Raw genomic sequence first — 22,007 nt, 5'->3', positions numbered from 1 at the left:
CTCCCCTCCTCAGGGCTGGCACCGCCATCCCGCCCCGCTCCCCTCCTCAGGGCTGGCACCGCCATCCCGCCCCGCTCCCCTTCATGGGCTGCTACTGACAGTCCGACGAGGCGGGATGCCTGTGCTTCACCTGCCCTCAGCGAGGTGACCCTCGCTGTCCCCTCACCTCCCGGGCCCTGCCGAGCACTGCCGCTGGCCCATGGTGGGTGTTCTGCCCACCTTGGCTCTCCACGGTGGAGCTGCCTCAGCCATGCCTGAGGGGCCTCAGGCCCAGCGGTTCCGTTGTGGGTGGGCCGCACAGCCTGAGGGTGCTGTAGAGGAGTCTCCGTGAAGGGAACACCTTGTCACTGTCCCCCAGCCACCGGCAGGGGATTGACTTGGTGCCATCCTGGTTTCATCCTGTGGCAGCTGAGCAGCTGCCTCTTCCCAGGCTCCTGCCATCGGTGTTCACTGGGAGCTGTGGTCAGGGAACCTGCTCCCACTACAAATGTCAAGGTTTCTCTGCCCGAGGCTGTAGTTTCAGATGGCTCTGCAGGGCCCGGCTCTCCTCTGAGCATCCTGGTGGGAGCAGGTAGTCTTGTGTGGGACAGAAAGTTTCCCAGTGGTGAAGGCTGAGATGCTTAAGACATTGAGTAGTTTGCAATTATTGTTGATAACTTGAAAGTACTTCAGGAAGTCAGTGGGGCATTAGGCAGTGATTCCCAGCAGATGGTCCTGGGAAGTGTGCTTGTCAGAACAGACCTGATGATGGAGATTTATCCTTAAACCGTAGTGAGAAGCAGTTCACGCTCTGCCCTCGGGACTCCAGCCTTCGTTCTGGAGCCATCTGAGGGCGCTGTGCCTCAGGATTAAAAAAAACCCAACAGAGATGCTGAGGTCTGAGTGGCACTGGAAGTTGAGCTCAGTTCCACCGAGGGAGGCTTAAAACTAATATCTCTAGTCCAAGCCTTAAATCACTAACAGTGCTACGCTTTTGTCACCAGGTGTGTTTTGTTAATCTTGCTGGGCTTCCAAAGCTGGAAAGCACAAACAAGCAGAGGAGGAACCTTTAAAAAAAGAGGAATGTAGTTGTAGGCACAGTAGTAACTGCCTGAGATCAGGGAATGGAGGAGGGGGTAAAAAAGCTTGGCAAAATTCCCAGTAGAAGAGCTGAAAAAGAGACAAGACTAGTTAGTTTTTGCTCACTACTCAGCAAAAGTGAACAGCAATATTGCAGTACCTGTTTGTATCATGGCAGTTCTAAGCAATGGCTAAATTGACATAACTGAGCTGGATCAGCCTGGGATCAGTGTCAAAACTGCTGGTTTGTGCCATCTCTTGGAGACCAAAGCCCTGTGTGTTAGTGACAGTGTTGGTAAAGCTCTGCTTGCCTTTGCCTGTGCACCTGGTCCTGCAAGTGCTGAGAGTGGTGTGGGCAGATGTGTTGAGAGAGAGATGTTTCTGCATGTTGGGATACTCCTTTCCTATTAGAGGAATCTATTCATCCTCTTCATTCAGATAATCATCCTGATTCAGATAATCACCAGGAATGGGAGAGGGCTAAAAGCAGGTGCATGGTTCATTTCAATGAGTTGGGTTTATAACACCCTTGTGAGCTCAAAACTAGAGAAAACTCCAGTGTCTTGAGGATGAGCCTGAACGTAAGATGGATGAAAATAAACTTAGGATGAACCTCATTAATTATTGAAATGGTTTAACTGAAATAATCCATACCACCATATAGATGAACCTTCTTATTCTAGCTAAGTGGACCACAGTTTCTTAAGTCTGGCTTTAAACATGAAATATCTCACATTTTAGGCTGTTTTCACAATGTTCACAGAGCCTTTTGCAGTGGCCACACTAAACCAGCATACCCATAAGTGAAAGTTGTGCAGTTTTGTGGCAAGATATTTTCTGGGACCAGAGGAATCAAAAGTTTGCCCCAAATTTTCTAGAAAAATCTTTAACCTGCCATGAGTTAAACTGAGAGCAGGTGAAATTTTTTTTGCCTTCTAGTCTGGCAATCTAAAATACTAAGACCATCACTTCTTAAAAGTTTGTATTTTTTTTTTTTATTTTCCCATTGCTTCCTTGAGCCCTGTTTGCTGCAGAAGGAATAAGGCTTTGCCCTCAGCAGCAGCTTTCACAGGTGGGACATGGGCCAGACCTGCTGGGCTAGAGGAAAGACCTTGGTAGTGGAAATCTTGCAGCCTGTTTGTCCTGGCATTTGTCTTCTGAGCAGTTCTAGTGCTGCAGTGGGGGGTTTCCTGAAAATTCCAGCAGGGGAATGCTCATTGGACTCTAGCTGGGTGATCAGGATATCTCCTTCAGAAAAGCTGGTTGCTAAGAGGTAAGAGTGGGCAGTAATGCTGTGTCCTGATCTACAGCTGGCTCAGGCCTTGCTGTAATCATACTCTCAGCTGTGCCATAAATCATACCAAAAGTGATATAAAATGATCAGGGCAAGTAGAGTTCTAGTAAAAACAAAATCCCTGACACAGTGGCATGAAAACTGAGCTGCAGCCAGACTGAGCAATTGCTTCCTGGTGATGATATCGGATTCCCAGTGTGGCATCTGAAGGTTGGGCTCTGGTTTTTAAGCTCTGCTCACAGATGCTGCTGTTAACCAGTGTGTGGCTGCTGTAGTTTCCTGCTTTGGGAAGGGTGGCTGTGCTCTCAGAGCTGTGTGAGGTCAGAGGGAGGTAAGGACTGCTGTACCTAAGGTCTCATAATTTAGGTGCAGCTAAAGTACCTCATGTGAGGATGCTCCAGCCCTCCTGCTCCTTGTGACAAGCTGGGAATTCAGCACAGTGGAGGCACAGTGTTCCTGGAAAGTGCTGCTGCCTTCCCTTGGCAGTGCTGTCCTCTGGGGAGTGCAGCTGTGCCAGCCCTGGGATTCTGGCCACAGCTCAGGGCTGCACAGGCTTTCCCTGGTGCTGGGCACTCACAGGCAGTTCTGCAGCCCCTGGGACCATCACTAGAAGACAAAAGCCAGTACAGGAGCTTTATTTTTTGGAAAGTTCCAGGTCTGTAAAGCCACAGTTGAGTTACTGTCACATGCTGAAGTGCTGGACTGCAGCATCAGCCCCTTACAGCAGGTATAGACTTTTCACGTTTCTTGTACCTACATTTTGGAAACAGTTACAGTTTTAAGAGGGTCATGAGTCCATGTTAAAATAAACATTATACTTAGAAATGAAAGAAAACTGTTGAAAACTGTTCAGGAACCAAAAGGTGAAAATCACTGGGATGCATTTAGAGGCAGAGGTTTGATTCTAAATCATTTCTCTTCCATTTTAAAATCCATAGTCATTCATCTTGGGTTCAGGGTTGCTCTTTGTCTTGTCTCTTAATAAAGTGGCTTGTCCTTCTCTGTTGAAGTAAGAGGAGTTTGTGCCTCCCTCCTGTTCAGGCTAGTTCATATAACATTTAACATTTTAGCACCCCAGTTTTTTCTCCTTTGAACTTTTTGCATGGAAATGGATGATGCACATTACAAGGGCTCATGGAGTGAGAATGGTGACTTTTCTCTTTGTGGAGTAGAATAGACTAATTGAAACTACACCTTAAGAGATGCACACTGGATGTTGGAAAAACTTAAATATTTTGTAGTCTCATACAATCTACTCAGACAACAAAAGGGCTTATTTTCTTCCAAGCTTTGTGTACATTTGCCTTTGTTAAACTTCCTGCATCTCCTGGTGGACAAATCTTCCAGCTTGTTAAAATATTTCTGGATGGTGGGTCTTCATTCTGGTACGTTCTGTTCACTTGGGACCATCCATAAACTTTGTGAGGGTGTAAGATGTAGACAAAGACAGATGATAAGAGCATCTATCTGGACTTCTTCCTCTGAGGTCCCACTGATTTCCAGGTGGGTGATTTGCAGGATGTCCTGGTGTGGGTTTGGATCCTGTCTGGAAGGGCAGTGAGGGCAAAGAGAACTGAGTAGCTTGGACTGCAGCCTCCAGGGAATGAGCAGTAACTTCAAGGACTCCTGGTAAAACAGTAAATGCTCTGTCCATGGGAAAAGAGGAGCGAGGATGCAGAAGAGGCCACAGTCTGGGAGTCTTAGGCCAGTCTGGTTGTCCAGGGCTGAGCGAGTGATAAAGATGGGCACTTCCCTGATGGTTCATCTTGTGCTGTAGGTACCTTAGGTTGGTGAATTGCCCCGCTGGAGGAGTTTGCCCTCCTTCATTCACTGCAGAGGGAGGTGCTGCCTGGTTCAGAGCTGATGCTGCAGCTCGGTGAGCTCCATCCCTGGCCAGTGAAGTGTTTTCTGTGTGCACAGGGGCGGTGCTGCCCTTCAGGTGACTCAGGAGCCTCTGCTGCTGTGGGAAGCAGGGCAGAGCAGGCGTGTGGGGATTATAAGATGATACAATTTCCCCTGAGGAAACCTTCAGCTCCGCTGAACTCTCCTGTCTGGGAGAGGAGCTGTCTGGCATTCATCCATAGCTGGGCCATGAGCTGAAAAGTTAAACCTCTTAAAATTACTCTGCTGGATTTCCTTGTGCTGGGATATTCTTTCCTCTTCCACAGTGGACAAGAGGGAGAACATGTTGGGGTTTCCTTGTTTAGCAGTGTTGGAGGCCAGGACAGATATTCCTGGGTATGGTCTGCTCTCAGAGTTGAGTGTAAACCTGAAATTACTCTGGAACAAAACTTAATTTAAAGCTCTTCTTTTCAATTTGCTTGAATTGCACTTTTAAATAATAACCAACCAAAGCTGAAACATGGTTAATGAGGGTGGGACTAAAACCCACATGAAGTTTATTAAACTGTATTTGTGGGTTGTTTTGTTCTTCACTTTAAACATTAACTTCCTTTTAACTTTGAGGAAATGGTTAAACAACGATTTACAGCGTAACAGTTGAGAAATTGAGAAGGGGATGGAATTTGTCAGATGTTTAAATCTGTTCTCTTTTCAGCGTGTTCGTATGTATGTAACTAATGAACACTTAGGAGCAAGAGAAAAATCTGTTAAAGATTCAGCATTTCACAGATCTCCTTCAAAGATGTTGTGAAAATAAAAAGGGCTGGAAAAACAGTGTAACTGTTGGAGAGTGTTAACATGTGGGAAGGTTGAGAACTATGTGCAGAGAACACTGAGAATTTGGATCCCTGTTCTGAGCAGGTCCTGGAGCTGCTGTAGCTCCACCAGCACTACCAGGGCACAGGGACAGAGCAGTGAAGGCAAGGAGGCAGGATGGGGTCATACAAAGGCTGTGTTACCACTGGCATTTCAGTGACACAGTGTGAGGACCTTCCTTCTTTCCCCACTGTCATTTAGCCCAAAAAAAGCTCCTCTGGAAAATTATTTGTAGCAGAGGAGTGAACTACTGGTAGTAAAAGAGTAGAACAAAGTGAGTGGGTTGCTTGAGTGACCACTGTGTGTGTGAAACCCTGGATAAGAGCATAGGAATGTTTTGGTGGTGAGCAATGTTGAGCTGACTTCTAAAATAAGGATATGAAATATCGTTAATGTGAAAGATCTTGCCACTGTTAAGCACAGTGGTGAGTGGGGCTGTAGTGGGAAGTGTGGATTATTGTTTGTTTTAATCAAGTTGTCAGTTTGCCTGCCTTTGGAGGCTGAAATCATTCCAGCCTTTCTTGTTAGCAGAGCTGCAGGATTCTGTCAGCTGCATGGTCTGGCCATACCAACTGTAAAATTAATGCAGATGATGGTGAACCCCTGCACTCCTCTGAATTTTTTGGGTTCCTGTGTCTCAGATTCTCCAGGATGGTGGGGTTGGGCAGCAGCTGCTTTTCCCAAAATTCAGCTATCCCAGGATCTGGCACAGCAGCAGGTCCTGGACTCCCACAGGGAGAGAAGGATGGGAGGGAATATCCCAGCTTTTGATATGCATCTCCCCAAGCAAATGGGAATTGGCAGATCCAAAGCATTTCACTTAATTGGAATGATTTCCAGAGATGTGGGAAAAGTAGCTCCGAGGGTTACGTGGTCTTCTGTTTTACTTCCTTTTCTTCAAAATCCAAAGCTTTCTGCAATCCCTCAACTCATACAGAAAAGAGAAGAAAAGCACAGAGCCTTTGTCCAGGGCTGATGTCTGATCTCTCATGCTGGGATTAGCACAGGGCAGGATCTGGAGGATTTGAGGGGTGCAAATGAGAAATAAATTTCTTATGGAAAAAGCAAAATAGTGATCAGACAGTTCAAATTACAGGGTCCAAAAGATCTTCTCTGGGCCAACAGGTCTGGGGACTCTTCAGAACCCAACTGGCAAGTGTGGGGAAATTTTTAACTCCCTAGGGATACGTTACAGGCCTGATCCTGCAAACCCTGCTTGAAACTCTATTTGCCTTGTCAGATTGAGCTTGAGATGTTTCCCAACGTATTCCAGGGTGAAGACTCATGGCTCTTTCTCTCCATAGGTTTCACAATTCCACAGCAAATGTGAAACATAAGTCTTTTCCAGTGGTTTAAATTATTTTCACTCTTGATGCCAGAAAATTGGGATAATGTCGGGTGGTGATGAAACTGACTTCTTCTTACATATTTTTGGCACCAGCTGAAATGGTTGGCAGTCTGTCAGGAGCTCTGGTATGGCTTTTAGTACCATGGCACCAGATTTACAGCCCTTCTTCTAAATAATTAAAACCTATATTAAAAAAGGGGGCTGGGGCTACCTCCCAGCAGGAGGATTGGAACAAGGAGGGGTAGTAGTGGAGAGCATCGTAAAGGAGGCTGGAAGAACAAGTCACCAGAGCTTTTGCTGTCTCTGAAGCAATTCTTACGAAGCCCAGCTTGTGATTTAAGTGAAAAGGCAGCACTTTGGACACTCCAGGGCAGAGTGGGTCTTGTATACTGGTAAGCATTTTGTAGGTCCTAGGAATAATGTTGGGTTTTCTCTGTAAGTAGGAAGTGCCAAGGCATTTTATCCTTAAGCAATTCCCCTGCTCCAAGAGCATGATCTCTTTTGGAAGGCCCCCAAAGAGGTGTCTCTTGTTTCCTCAGAGACTGATTGTCTCTTCTGTGCTTTGCAGCCATGATCAGTGGAGACACCAAATTTTACAGTTTTATTTTTGTCCAAGTGCTCTTTGGAAATCAGTGACCCTTTCTGAGACACCCTGGTTTCCCCTGAATGCTGTTCAGTTTGTGTGGCTGTCAAGGGAGGAGAGCTCTCATTTCTGCTAGCAGAAATTCCTCTTGCTGGAAATACTGGGCCAAAGGGATTTCCTGGGTGTACGTGAGGACCGAATTTGGCAGGGAGGTGTGGAAATGTACAATATATAGTGTGTATGTAATGTATATTATAAATCATATTAGTACAGTCAGCTGTTGAACATACAGCATTTGGATGTACGTGCAGAGCATTTCTTTGGAGAGCTGCCTGGCTGGCACAGAACGTGGGGAGGGGGGGACCAGAAAAGTCTGGCCCCTCTTTTTATGTATAGGGTGGGTGTTGGAGCTCTCTGGAAGCACCTTTACCTCTCAGGTGCACATTCCCGGCAGACCAGATGAGCCCTTCTGTTGTTAACAGAAGTTAAATCAGACCTCAAGACTTCTCTCAAGGGGAAGTACATGGCAGAGCTGTGTTTTGAGACTTCTAATTGCAATATAAATAATCACTGGATTAGTACAATGAAAAGTAAGAGCCCCTCATTGTAAATAGTCACTTTGTGCAAAGTGTTACAACCTTAGTGTTGATTACTAAACCTGGAGGCTTTGTTAAGTTTTAAGGTGATAACTTTGCTTTCACTCTCTTCTTTTCATGCCAGAAAAGGAGTGGAAAAAGTATAAAAGAACCTTAAAAGCTCTGGGTTGTGAGCAGAGGAGGGCTCTCCTGGGGCAGAAGCTGGCTTCCAAAGGTGTTCTTGCCAGCCCTGGTGTAAGGTCTGGAATTGGTGCAAGGAAGGCAGGGATTTGAGTGCTCTGACCTGGGCTCTATGGAGTTATTTAGGCAGGGTCTTTGCCTTCCTAGTGTCACTTATTCCAGAGATGGTGGAAAATCCTGAAACTGGGACAGTGCAACAGTCCATTCCTCACTTCACCTCAGAAATCCAACCCATGGAATTGCAGGAGAGAGCAGAGCTGACTATGTGGTCCTCAATGTAGTCAGGAAGAGGTATTTGGTCCCAAAAAATTTGCATCAGTTTGCTCAGTGTTCCTTGTGAGGTTGGTACACACAGAGGCCTCCTGTGTGCAGGCAGTGTCACCTCTGTGCTCTGAGATAGTAAATGTCATTCAATAGCAAGGCAATCCTGGCAGTTGGAGAGGTGATTTTAAAGGGATTTCTGTTAACAGGATTTATTTGTCCTCATGTGAGCTGAGCATCTTGTAAAACACACATATTTGTGGGGCTGTGTCTGGAGGGAGTGGAAGAAGGGAAAGCAAAAGTGCTGACAGGAATCCCCACTTTTCCTTTTTGCAAGTACAGTGCATTGTTTCTAAACAGTGCTCAGTGATACAAAAAATAAATAAGAGAGGCAAATGAAGTTTTTAGTCTGTATCACCCAGGCTGAACACAACCATGACATCATTTCCTCACACTGGAAATGATTGCAGTGAAATCACCTGGATTTCAGCTTGGGCTGGATAGACAAGGCTCAGCTACCAAACTGATGGAGTTTTTTTGTTCTGTTTTGTGGACAGGTTGGCTACATCCAGCTTGGATCAGAGCAGCTGCTGATCCAACCTGTGAATGCATCTGAGACCTCATTCAGTGGGAAGGAACATTTCATCAGGCGGAGACGATCCACAAAACCCGGCCATCCCACCAAGCCACAGGGCCCTGAGGAGCACTGCAAAGTTGTAGCAGGTGAGCTTGGAGTGGCTCCAGAGAGCAGCCATGGGAATTCTGTTTGTATTTTGTAATTCTGGTGGTTGGGCAGCCATAGCTGGGGAAGGATGGCAAGTGTGAGTGAATCCTGTTGCTTCTTCAGGTAGGAGTCACATCACAGATATGAAGTTGTCGGGGCACGTGCTGTAACACTGGACTTGTGAGGTCATTAATTCTGCTCTAATTTTGCAGTGTGACCACTGCTCAGGGAGGGATTCACTGGACTTTAAGCAAAGGACAGAAGTCAGTGTTGATGGGAGCTCTTCCATCTTGTCTTTCCTGGAGTTCTCCTAAGCAAGCAGAGATAGAATAGTGATCGTCCCATTTCAGAGTGTGGAAAACATCACTTCAGCTACTTTGATATAACTTAATTAATTATAACTTATAATTTGAAGTCTCATCTGTGGAATACAGCTCCAGGGATCCAGCTCATAATAGGATAAAGGGATATCTGGAGGTGGAAGAGATGCACAGTTTGTCTTTCAAAACAATCTGCTTTCTTCTTCAACTTCTCATGCCGTCATTCTTAGTTCTGTCTAGCAGAGCACACGATCCATATCAGGGTCAACTGAGCAGACTTTGGATTATTTTATGGTTTTTAATTGCTTTTATAAGGGCTTGTGTGCATTTGGAACTAGGAAATGTAGTTCAGCAAGATGATTTTTTTTTAACTAGGAGCTTGATTTTTCTTTTCTATCTGGTGTTTGACTCATCAAACTTAAGCTCTATCTGATAAAATAGATATTATATCATATATTATAATTTGCTATCATTTTTCAGGAGAAAATGGCCAACTCTGTTCATTAATCATGTCCTGTCTTCTCCCACTTTAAAAGCCACACAGTCAAATTGCCAGCTGGTATAAACTATTTTTTGGCTTCTTTAGAGCAATTTAATTTTATCCTTTCTCAAATTCTCTCTGTGTGTGTTGCAGAGCAGGTATTTTTTGTGGAAATTTTTCATTAGGTTGCAGTGTCCCTGTATTTTCTGTTCCTTTCCTTTCTCTCCTGCCTTCTCCTGGATGGGAGGTTTTCTGAGTGCAGGAGTGAGAATCACTGGTGTGGGAAGAGCTGAGTGCTCAGGGACAAGGACTGCTGTTGGACATGGAAGGATGTGGCAGCAACAGGAGGCACAAAAAGCTTCTTTGTGGGAATAGCTCCTGAAGGAGCTCACTGGAACAGGCAGCCAGGAAGCTGAAGTTTGCCTGTAAGGCTTTGTATCTCAATCTTTGTGTTAAACCTGTGCCTGCTTCTAAGCTGCATCCTCCCTGGCAGTGCTGCTGGTAAATCCTGCAGCCAGGACCTTTATTTTCTCCTGTGTGGAGCTGAGCTCTTAATAGTTCAGCAAGTTTATCATTCTCAGGGGTTCAGACTAAGCCAATCTTCTTTCTGATTCTCTGAGGATGAAATCTTGGATCTGGTTACAGTTACAGATCCCTTATGTCTCTTTTCAGAGAAAACATCAGAATTCAGCACTGCTCTGATTTCCCAGCCAAGTTCCATAGGTGCTGCAGCCCTGTGGTAACAGAAAATGCATTTCAGAATTCTTACACTGTAAAATGAGACAGCCATTAGTTAAAATCTGAATTGAATCAGAATCAGTCTAGGAAATCAGCCTCACCCTTTGGCCACTGAACCTTTTGGCCTTTTTTCTAGGGGCAAGGATGCTCCCTGTCCTTGGCAGAACTGGAATTCCCTCCCTGAGAGGCGGAACTAAAGGAAGGAATTTGGGGAGACACTGGGCAATAATTACACAGGATCACAAAGGGAAAGAGGAGCTGAGTGAGCATGAAGATACTAAAACAAGATACTGAAAAAAGAGTATTTCCATTGGCACCTCATGCTTCCTGAAGGCTTCTGGGGACCCACTGTTACAGCTGGGAACAGAATTCCCATCCCCTGGGTGCTGATTCCTTCTGCTGTGCTAAGAAGGGAGCCAAGCCCTTGCAGTGCTGCTTGGCAGTAGCCCTGTCCTGAAATAATGCAGTTGGTTGTGAGCTTTCCCACTTAAAGGCAGACCCCTGGATATTTGTCATTGTTGAGGGACACAAATGTAACTCATGGTTGTTAATAGGCTCAGCACGTTAACGACCTAATTGCCTCCTGTCTGCTTTGGATTAACTTTTGTGCTCAAGGAGTTTATAAACAAAAAAATTCATCCTGTCTGACACAAAAAAGGTCTATTTCTAATAAAAAGTGTGTAGGTCACCATCTAGGGGTGTGCTTCCAGAGTTTCTCCTGGAAAAAGGTCTCCTTATGGTGATACTCACCAACATGGACTGGTCAGATTTGTACTAGAGGTTGTTTTCCACTGGCTTAAAATTTGGCTCACCCAGGCTGCAACTTGGCAGGAAAGGTTGGAGGTTGTAAATACATGGGGATATTTCTATGCCAGACATCTTAGATACAAACCCTGTATTGTGGAATGACATAGACAGAAAAAGACAGGTCTGTGTAAATACAGTATAAAATGAGTATTTTTCAAGGGCACAGAACTGCCATGCTTGGGCGTTTTCCAATCCTTTACTGCTATTCTTGTATTTTCTGAATATACAAGAACCACCTATACATGTATTCTCTTCTTAAAATTCTATAATTCAGAGGTAGCTGGCATAATCTGGGGTTATTTGGGAATCAAAGCACAAAACATCAGCTGAATTTTTAATGCTAACTATTGATCATGTCATAAAAATTTAAACAGGGCTAAATTGCTCAGTGGCAAATTTCCTGTGATATATGAACTTAGTAACTTGATAAACAAAGTTTATTGGTGATGTAATGTGTGAGTATTTGGAGGAGGAGCAGGAAAGCACTTTAAGAAAGCAAAATTAACTTAATTAGGAAGTGCTGCTGAGGGGGTCAGAGAGTACAGCTTTCCATTGGCCCCATGTTCCACCCAGAAATGTGGTGCTCTCCCTGCAGACCCCAAACTTGGGAGAGGGAAAGTGGCTTGGGGCCAGGTAATGCCATCAGGCTGGTTTGATAAGGGGTGGTTAAAATCTCTTAAAACAACTCCTTTAGTCTGAGTGGTGTTACATGTCCTGCAGCACTCAAAATTATTTTTAGGTCTGCAGGAGAACTTTGTGGGAGCCAAATTTCTCCTGGAATAATCTGTATAAGAGGATTAATCTGGCTGTAGTCAAGAATGGGAAAGTACTTAAGGTTTTGCATGACTGGATCCTTGAGATTTGAACCTGAAAGTGTCTACTAATGGGTTAAAAAAAGTCCCAGGGCTGATGTTTTAGTTCCTTTGTTTAAATTCCAAAGTGCTCCAGCAGCAAAGGAGGGATCCCATCACCATGGGCCAGGTGCTATTGTTAGTCATATGATATGTGAATATGTTTTATTTTTATCACCTGTCATCCAGCGAGAGAGAGAGTTGAAGTCACAATGCACATTTCTGCTCAGGCATGAACATGAGCCCCTGTGAGGCAAACAGAAAACCTATTAAAAGGTTTCCAGGTGCACATGCAATGAGGGGGAAGGAAGGGAAGGTTGGGTTTCACTTGCTCTGGAGCAGGGAGTCGTGAGGAACATGGGAAATAGCTTCACACCAGTGATGTGAAACACTTCTCATCTCTGGACACTGGGCAGCATCTGCACAAACCTCCTGTCACACCCTGCTCTCATTGTAAAGACAGGCTCTGACAACTTTCTTGTCAAAGGTCCTGGAGAAGTGTTTTTGCTATGGAGAGAGTGGAGTCAAAGGGAGTTTAGTTTGCAGGTTTTAATACAAGTAAGAAGTTCCCCGCAGAAGAACCAGGCAGGAGAGAAGGATCTCTTTTAAGGCATCATACATGATTTTTGCAGTGCCCAACCTCTGAGATAGAGCTTCTTTCATTGTCCTGTCTCTGTGACCTTGTGACATACAATAAAGCTGTTTCCATGTGACAATATCTACCACAGCTTCAGCTGCAGTAAATGGATTATTTATTTTTTTTAACTATCATGGAAAAACAGTAGGTTAACTATTTACTGAGATTTGGACACATATTTTGCGTGTTTCCTTTGCCATCAGAGTCTGTGGATGGAAAAAAAATTCAGTTTTTCTTGATTTTGAGAAAATATCAATGCTCAAGACAGAATCAAACCATGTTGTGAAAGCATAGGAATCTCCTCTAACCATGTCATAAAACTTCCTGTTTCTTTGGGAAAAGTAAGTTCTGTTACAACTTCTCCAAAAGTCTCCAGTGATGTATTAAAATCTCCTTACATAGAAAGGGTTTGATGAAAATACAGTCCAGGAGCATGAGAGAGAGCAGCTTGTCTTTGGAGGGAAGGTTGTTATTTCATGTTTATGATATAGACCTCATAAATTACTCTTAAATGTGGGTTTGCTTTAAACCCTTTTGTCAGTTTAAATGAACCAGTTTTTCCTTTAATGCAAATGTGCTGCACATACAGTGAAATAACAGGAAGATCAATATTTTAATTCACAAAATAACAACGTGTTGCTTTTCTGCACTTTGTTACTTTGCAACCTGTTTTAACAATTTATCAAAGCTGGTAATAATTTAGAGTAAGTGCTGGTCTACAGGTATCAAATGTAGGGAATGCTTTCCCTGAACAGGTATAAATCTTAAACACATGTTACTGCTACGTTGCATTTCCCCATCTTTAATCATTGTCTCTTAGCTGTGTTTTCTCTGCAGGTTTGACTTGGCCTGAAAGAGCAGTTGTTATGGCCAAAAACATGTGCACTAAAAATAGAGAGATGTAATGCAACCTGTATTAGTCCATATTAGGAAGCAGCTGTTGGAGAATTAAAGCAGGATTTCAACAATGGGCTCCACAGAAGATGTAATGTGATTAAGTGTTTGCAAGCACAGAAGGATTCCCTGTATCAGGAATTCAGCACTTTGCCCATGGGAGTGTGTCTCACTTCTGTGGATAAATCCCTTGGTTTTTCCAGGTCCCTTCTCTTCCAAATGGGGAGTCTGGGTTTTCCCTGCAAGCCTGTGATTGTTTCCTCATGCAGCCTCCTGCAGCAGTCTGATGTTCAGAAGTGTTCTTTTCCATCACATGTGGCAAGTGAGGCTTTACTGCAGGTCTGTTCTGGGTGATTCTCTCAGTGTGGATCATGAGGAGTGTGAGGGACTCCAGGTTTTTCTTCCTCTGCTGTCAAGGTGAAAAAGGGATATAAAAAGAAAGTGTAAATATGTATTCATGTATGATGGATTTTTTTTCCCCTTCCAGAGCAGCTGTGCTCCTCCTTTGCTTGGTTCCTGATAAAGCTGAGTGCTGGTTTCCATTGGAACCCAGTAAAATGCAGCCTGGCAGGTGGTGATGAGCTCAGATGTCACTGTTCTCTGTCCTTGTCTTGGGACGTTCATGGGTGTTCCTTGGTCATTCTGGTTTGAAAAGCAGAGAGATGCTTCCTGGATTAAGGCAGATTGCTCATCTTTTAGGTGTCTTTCCCTCTTCCATGTTATTACTGTCCATAGCTCAAGCTATGCTCACTGAATCTGCTCCTGTACCACTAAATTGTTTTATTTGTCTAGCGTGAGTCCTTGTTTGTGCCACCAAAAAAGTGTCCTTTCCATGGGAGATGGGTGTACATAACCCAGGAGGTGAGAATCTTTGAATCCTGGTGACAAATTGAGCAGAGATCACAGTGCTTATCCTGTCCTGCCTCACAGACCTGCCATTAAAACAAAGTCCTGATGAGCTGTGTTGATGACTGAGTTTGTTTTGTAGAAGAATAAGATTTTAACTGATGTGTCCAAGCCACAGACTAACTTGGATAACAATCCTTGCAGTAAAATCTCAGTGGTGTTTTGAGATGCAGCTCAGAGTTCATGACTTCTGTCTCAAGTTCTTGTTTGCTGCTGTGCCAGAGAAATAGTCATGAACTTGTGATTTGGTATGAAAATGGCTGTTTGGGAGAAAAAAAATAAACAAAAAAACCCCAAAGCAAAACAAAACCATTTTTGGGAGGTGAATTATGGAATAATGGATCATTTTGCTCTGCAGTAATTTTTCCTAGCAGTTGATGCCTGATTTTGTCCTCCATTCCAGTCAGAGAGAAATTGGAGATGGAGTTTTGTAGGACTGGGCATTAAAAATGAGAGGACAGCTCTCAGTCTGTAATCAGCTGTTCTTTCAATGCGCAACCATTTGTAATTCCTGAACTTCAGGCAATCCACTGGCATCACCTAGCTGTGAATCTGAAATTCCAGGGTTTTTGGTGGAGAAATAACAGGCCAGGATGCAGAGATAATTTCTGTGCAGTATCCTGGCAGAGGCAAAGGGGCTCCATGTCTGGGGTTAATCATCCTTTGAGGAGTGCTTCTGTCCTGCAGCTGGTACCAGGGACATTTTGTGGCATCCTGTCCCTCTGATAATTCAGCAGTGACAGAGGGTTTTAGGTTGAGTAATAAGAATATACCTCAATTACTTCCTTTCTTTAATTTCCAGGCTTGGTTTGTGTGCAGAATCTCACTTTTTTTTTCTGTTTTGCTTTGGAGAGGTGATGATTTTTACTTTTAGGTGAAGCTAATAAAACCTGTCTAATGTGAGTACCAGCCAGAGGTTCTCTGAAAACTCCTGGGGCTTAGGGAGAATTAATTTTAGCTGTTTGTCATTGCCCCATTTGGATACCCTCTCTTCCTTTTTGTGCTGCTGAAGTAACAGAACATTGTAAAACAGAGCTTGCCCTCCATCAAGGTTATGTGGAGATGTTACAGGGATCGTGGGAGGAGGGAAGGGAGCAAAGGGCTCCTGAGGAAGAGCTGGAGAGGGTTTTTAAGGCAGCAATAGAAAAGAACTTCTAAGGAGAAACCTGACCTTGCAGAAAGGATTCAGCAGTGTAACTTTTATTTGTGGCTTTTGTTGAACAGCATCCAGAAACTGTCAGTGGGTTTAACAAGAATGAGGTAGCTAAAATTACAAAGGGAAAGATTAGGCAGGAAAACATAGTGGAAGGCTGTAGGAGAAGAGGTTGCTTTTAGATGAGTCTGGGAAATACAGTTGGAAGGGAGGTAGGAGGAACAGGAAAGGACTCTGCACTTACAGCAAGAATCTGCCAAAAGCCAGACAGTGCTAGACAGTGCTTTTGGTGTGTAATAGGAAAAGGTCATTTGGGGCGGTTGCTCTGGAATTGCACATCTGTTGAGTTGCCATAAAAAGCACTGAACGTCAGGAGTTTTCTACAGAGGCCTCAGAGGAGCCTTGTTGTGCTTCTGATCACAGTGGGGACTCTGGTTCTTCCCATTCTGAGGGAGACTTCAAAGACTGCAGGATGTGGTATGACCATGTGGCTTTGAAGGTGATGAGCCAGGGAAGGGTAAATGAAAGTCACCTAATCAACTTGTGCAGTGTCACAGCAGTTTTTTGCTGAGGATCTGGGGGTGTCTCACCCTTCTCCCTTCGCCTCACAGTCCTGGATTCTGTGGGTTTTTTGGCCCAATAGACTGTATAACATACTGTCAGAGTGACTGGCCAAAGAGTAATGTCCCCTGTGCCCAGTCACCTGCAGCATGTACATGCTGTGTTGTAGATTGACTGTTTCAGCTCATATTTCATGCAAAATTCTCTGACCTCTTAAGCAGGGAACACCTGACTCCTAAAATCATGTGCTGTGTGCTCCCTGCAGTGTAAACTCCTCTGACAGCTCCTGCCCATGGTTTATGGCCTCTTATGCCTTCACACTAACACTTAAACATCTGCACCACAAAATTTGTAACATCAGTTTGTTCAAATAAAGAATCCACCAAGCATTTAATCCTTGTTTTAATGGCTGATGTTTATTTTAGTTCGGGGTTTCGTGTACTCATGGAGGGATTCTGTGCCTATGGTCCATAAATCTTGCAGGGCAAGAATGAGACTTCTCTGTGCTGGCTTGTTTCTGAAGTGAGGCTCTAGAGATGGGGTATTTCTGTTTTTGCATACCTCCTTAAAGCTGGCTCACTTTCAGGTATGAGCTGCAAGTGCACTGAATGAGGATTTTTTCTGCTGGTTTTGGATCTTCCTCTTCATCAAACATCTGTGATACAGGACATGTGCATTTCCTTTCTCTTTGTTATGCTTCATCCATGCAAATGCCTTGTTTTCTTCATGTGCTTGATTATTCTGGAAAATTATTTGCATTTGTGGTAGGCAGGAGGATGCAAAGAGAGACTGTGAAAGTGGACAGAAAGGATAAAATAATTCACCCTATGGAGGAACTACAAATTTGAAAAACCTCTCCTTTTTTAAGTAGCTGGTGTTGTGGTGCCTGTTCTGGAGGGTTCAGCAGTGACTACCTGAGCTCTTTGTGAGTTCCCTTGAGTCCTGTTGCCTGTTTTAAGTGCAGGTAAATTTACACTTGGACAGTGTGAAGGTGAGGGTAAGAGCAAGAACCTGGATTCCCCTGTCAGATCACTCTGGCTGCGTTTCCAGGCAGCCTGTGGGGTGCTGCTTTTCCACACACATCCTCTAATCCCAGCCCCTCGGTGGAAAGCAGCCAGTCCACAGGAGGAAAGGGGGCCAGAGGCTGTGTGTGAACCAAGACTGCCCAGCCCTTTGCCAGGAGTTCTTTAGGCTGCTGCTCTCCAAAAGTCACACCTTGCAGAGTTTTGTTCAGCTGCAAAGAGGTGCCAATTCCTTCATCTGCCTCTGGAGGAGGGACCACACTGGCAAATGACCATGGCATGACCTCTTCTCCCCCAACTGCAAGCAGAGTGGGTTCCTCCTCTGATACAAATGTCTTCTTTTCCACCAAAAAAGAGATTTTTAAAGTGAAAACCCAGAGAACTCTAATTTTTTCCTTCCATGTAAACTTTTTTACACAGCTCATTCAATGCCAAGCTGAGACTTAGTTGAATCTAGGCTTAGCTCCCCCACAAGAGCAACTTCTCTACAGGTAAGAGATTTATACCACCTAGAAACATTTATTAGGGGATTGCCAAAATAAGAATTTGATGGGGAAATGCTGCTGTTTTCAGGAAGGTTCTGATTGATAGCAGTAAGACCCAAAATGTCAATGTTTTTATTAAAATAATTCATATTATTTTCTTTTATCTTTGATTTCTTCTTGGTATTTAAATGATAATGTTGAGGACCTGTAGCTAAAGATGTGCTGCTGTGCAGAGGGAGGGATGGGAAATGAATGGAATGAAAAGAATAAAATAAAACACAAACATGTGAGCTGCTCCACAGGAGTTTGAAGTCATCTCCATCTCACAGTTGGCAAATCAAAGGTGCAAACAACTCTCCTTTCTTGTATAGTCAATCTTTTTAATTTTATTTTTATGATAGGGATCCTTTTCTCTGTGGCAGCTTTTCTATGATTGTGCAGTTTTTCTGTAGCTATCCTGCAGCTCATGTGAAAACAGCCCTGGAAACTTGGTTATTTTCATCTTTGCTGCTGGCATGTAGCTTCCATTATTTATGATCACCTCAGATTTTATTTTTTCTTGTCCATAGACTCCTGTCTGTCTCTCTCAACCCAGGGGGATATTTCCAAACTCTCTCTCTCAAAAAAAAAAATCAAATCAAATTTCATGGTTGTTTTCTCAGTTTAAAATATGTACCAAGTGTTGACAGTTGATGCCTTGGGCAGAAAAGCACGTGCAGAGTTGTACTGGATGACTACAAGAAAACTGGGAATGAGGAGATGGGATGGACGTGTGGAAATGTGCTTATTGACAAGGCAGAAAATGCATGAATGGGTGAAGGCAGGGAGTCCATTTCAGGTAGGCTTTGAGGGGCTTGCAGCTGATGGAGTTTGTCACCCTGAGTGCAGGAGGGTCAGTCAGGGAAAACTGATGATCTGGGAAAGAAGTGAAATTCAGACTGAATTATGTCAGGGAGCTGGTAAACAGGCTGTGGAAAATCAGGATCAGTTGAACACCAGCTCAGCTCTGGCTGCTGCTTTGCTCAGAGAGGGTCTCAGGTTAAATCTAGAGAAAATTAAAAAGTGATTCTCTGCTCTAGGGAATGAGCAACACATGTTGTGTGACATAAGAGGGATTTGTCTGATCATCCATTAGGAACTGTCCCATGTCAGTTTTGCACTGAATGTTGTGTTTGTGCTCTTTCAGAACTTGTGTGTTCTGTTCCCTTTTCCACTGGAAAAAATCAATAGTAATAGCAGTGTCAGTATCTTATCCATAGTATATCACAGGCTGAACAGTAGGCAGAGATAATTTCAGGGAATCTTAGAAGTTTGCTTCTTATTGCAAGAATAAATTTGTTTTAATTATTTCATTACATTCTTTATTTTTACAGTTCAAAGCATGAACACAATTTTGTGGCTGTAGTGAAGTGAGCAGGTTTGAATTAATATCTGAACTTAATTTCTCCTTTGGTCATGCCTCAGATGCTTTGCACATCACCTTTCAGCTTAGAAGAAGACAATATTAATACATCAGTCCTTTAGTTGGGAAGAAGGGAGGTTTAACTTATCTGAAACATTTTGATTTAAATTACTAAATTTTTTACTTTTTCTTGAACTTTTTTTCCCATCCTTTTCCCTCTTTTCACATCATCTGCTGCTCTCTGCACCCAGAGGCACAGATGTACCTGCAATGGAACCTCTTGGTGGCTTCTTTAATCGGCCAAGAACACTTTAAAGTTTGTTACAATCCAAATACACACGAGAATGTTCGTTGAAAAGGCTGGGAGTGTTTTATTATGATCTACCAGCCTTAAAAGGTATTTTGACTTTCCAGAAAAGAAGAGACAGAAGAAAGTGAAGTCCACGAGTGACTGGCGGGAGAGGAGGAACGCGATTCGCCTCACCAGCGAGTACACGGTGGAGACACTGGTGGTGGCAGATGCTGACATGGTGCAGTACCACGGAGCAGAGGCTGCCCAGAGGTTCATCCTCACAGTTATGAATATGGTAAGTAGGCACTTTACTCTCAAAAGAGGAAACAAGAGTAAGCAGGACATATCCAGGATAGGGTAAAGCTGACTTGACAGCAGAAAGAAATCAAGAACTGTTTTGACCTTCAGGTACAAGAAAAGGTTTTGGTTTTCTTGTGTTATGTGCCTCTTCTCCATGTGTGTTATTCCTGGTATTTGCCACAATAGAGACCCATTTTTAAAAACTGAAAATGCAAGTTTTCACTTAGGAAACAGTTGCTCAGGAGTGGTGTTTTCGACTAGGCTTTTGGTGCTGCTGTGGTTTACCTTGGAGGAGGGTAATCCACAGTGGACAGATGGTCTTGTCTGACATGTTCCTTGGGTTTCTAAAGATTCCTTTTTGACTGGAACACCCATTTCACAAGAGATATGGGTCATTGTTATAGGCAGTTAAAGCTAGCAATCATACTGATTTCTAGCAGAAGATCTGGCTTTAAGTCCAAAATGATTTTTATCTCTGATTTTTGTACAATGAAAATGGCTGCTTCCCTTGATGTAGAAAATGTGGCAAACTTACCGTCAAACTTCTGGCTGATCCCACTTTTTTCACCCCAGGACCTCTAGGGCTGCACAAAGTGGTGCTGATCATACCTATGAGTAGTTGATGGAGTTGGGCTTAAAAATCATTCTAGAAATCCTAAGGATATCTTTTGGGAGTGAGGGGAACCTTTGAAAATTGCAGGCTCATGGGAAGTGTGGATGTTAATTTGTATCCCTGTAGTGGAGCCTTCTGTGGAGCTGGTAAGGGAACTTCTCTAGTGGAGCTGGTAAGGGAACACAAAGCCTCCCACAGGGAATGCTCACTCAGTTGTTGGCAGTGCCAGTAGGGAGGTAATGGCTAAATTGGATAGAGACATGGAAAACTCTGCTCAGAGTCTGCAGGGGTCCTTGCAGAGGCATTTGCAGAAGAAAGTCTTGGAGGAAGCTCACAGTCTTTTGCCCATGCTATTGTAATATCCAGGAACAGCTCATTCTCCTCACTGTGCCTCTGTCGGTGTTTATGAGCAGCAAATTGGCTTGGGAAAAAAATAGCAGTTCTGAACAGTAATTGCCTGGTCATGCTTCCCAGTGAAGAGATGGATGCTCAGCATAGACCAGCTATGGAAAAACAGCTTTTAAAGAGGTCTTGTGTTCCTTCATCAAGCACTGGTGTGAGGGAGCCCTCCTGGAGGCTGATTGAGTAGGGAGTTTGATTAGTCTTTTCTATTAATGAGCTACTTTTCTGTGTCCCTTCCTCTGCCTTTTATTTTGCCTCCCAGTGTGCTCTGACAGTTGTCACTTGATGGGGCTCCACCATGGCTCTGCAGTTACTTCTGATGATCCTCATGCCAACAGGTCAATTATTTCATTGTGGCCATTGGGGATCTCTGTGTTGTGCAGCTTTTTCAGCCTGGGAAACTTGTTAGGGATGAACACACTGATGGACCGAGTCTTAAACAAAAGATGGCTGTGGATCTTTGAATCCCGTTGTCTGTCCAGGATAAGGAACTGCAAAACATCTCAGCAGCATCAGCTTGCCAGGTGTGAATAAATTCATGTGGGAAGATGCTCATAGATGGGCTGGGTTCTCTAAACCCATTTATTAAGAAAATATTGAAGGTTAGTTTCCAATGGATTAGGCTGATGGGCTTTTAAGCTTGGTTCTGATGCTGTAGTGTGAGCTCACCCCTTTATTAGACACTGGAGAGAGCACATGGAAGAGGACTCTTGGATGAGGAACACATTCATGTGACATCTCCTCAGGTGCAAGGTCCAGCTGAAATGCTTCCCACTGTTAAGTCATTGCTCCTGGGGGCTCACTCGTGTGAGTTTTTTCTGATGTCTGATAGGATTTGAATTCATGTTTCAGCTTTTCAGCCTTCAGAGCAGCAGTGGGAGAGTTTCTCCCTTGGCCACCTACATTCCCACGCTCTTAGGAACATTTTTCAGGCCTCTGAAGGAAGCTGCTTGAGAGTGACTGGCAAGAACAAAAAATAGTGAGGAATAATAATAGGCAAACACATAGATGGCATCATTGCATAAATCCTTTATTCTGTAGCAATAAAACCAGGTGAAATTCAGGGAAATCAAAGGGAATGTCAATGTTACATTTGTGCAATGAAAGCTGACCTTCATCCCAGGACAAGAAGCTGAAGGATAGTTCAGAAAAACGTATTTCAGAGATAATCATGTAGTTTGTGGAGGCCTTAGTCAAGCTCTTGACTGCTTGGGATCTTTGTTTCTTGCCTCCCTGTCAGCCTTGAGTGACTGTTAGCTGGGGGAGAGGATTTGCCCCATGATATTAGGCAGTGCTTATTCAGCTATACTGCAGGATGGCAGGCTGCCTCTAAAAGAAACCAGAATGTTAATTTTGGCTTGGATGCTTGCATTTAAGCAA

At 43.9% G+C, this 22,007-nt stretch overlaps 1 protein-coding gene across 2 annotated transcripts in view; it reads left to right on the top strand.

The window, feature by feature from the left end:
• ADAMTS17 (ADAM metallopeptidase with thrombospondin type 1 motif 17) overlaps positions 1-22,007 on the top strand; it is a 157,051-nt gene that overhangs the window by 1,167 nt on the left and 133,877 nt on the right. For both annotated transcript variants that reach the window (XM_015638750.3, XM_015638749.3), the window contains exons 3-4: positions 8,597-8,762; positions 19,435-19,607. In XM_015638750.3, coding sequence (XP_015494236.1) covers positions 8,597-8,762; positions 19,435-19,607 — 339 coding nt within the window. The remainder of the gene's footprint in view (positions 1-8,596; positions 8,763-19,434; positions 19,608-22,007) is intronic.

This window comes from Parus major, chromosome 10 (assembly GCF_001522545.3).
Source record: "Parus major isolate Abel chromosome 10, Parus_major1.1, whole genome shotgun sequence".
Classification (NCBI taxonomy): domain Eukaryota; kingdom Metazoa; phylum Chordata; class Aves; order Passeriformes; family Paridae; genus Parus; species Parus major.
The sequence above is the reverse complement of the archived record's forward strand: the minus strand, read 5'-3'. Positions and strand labels throughout refer to the sequence as shown.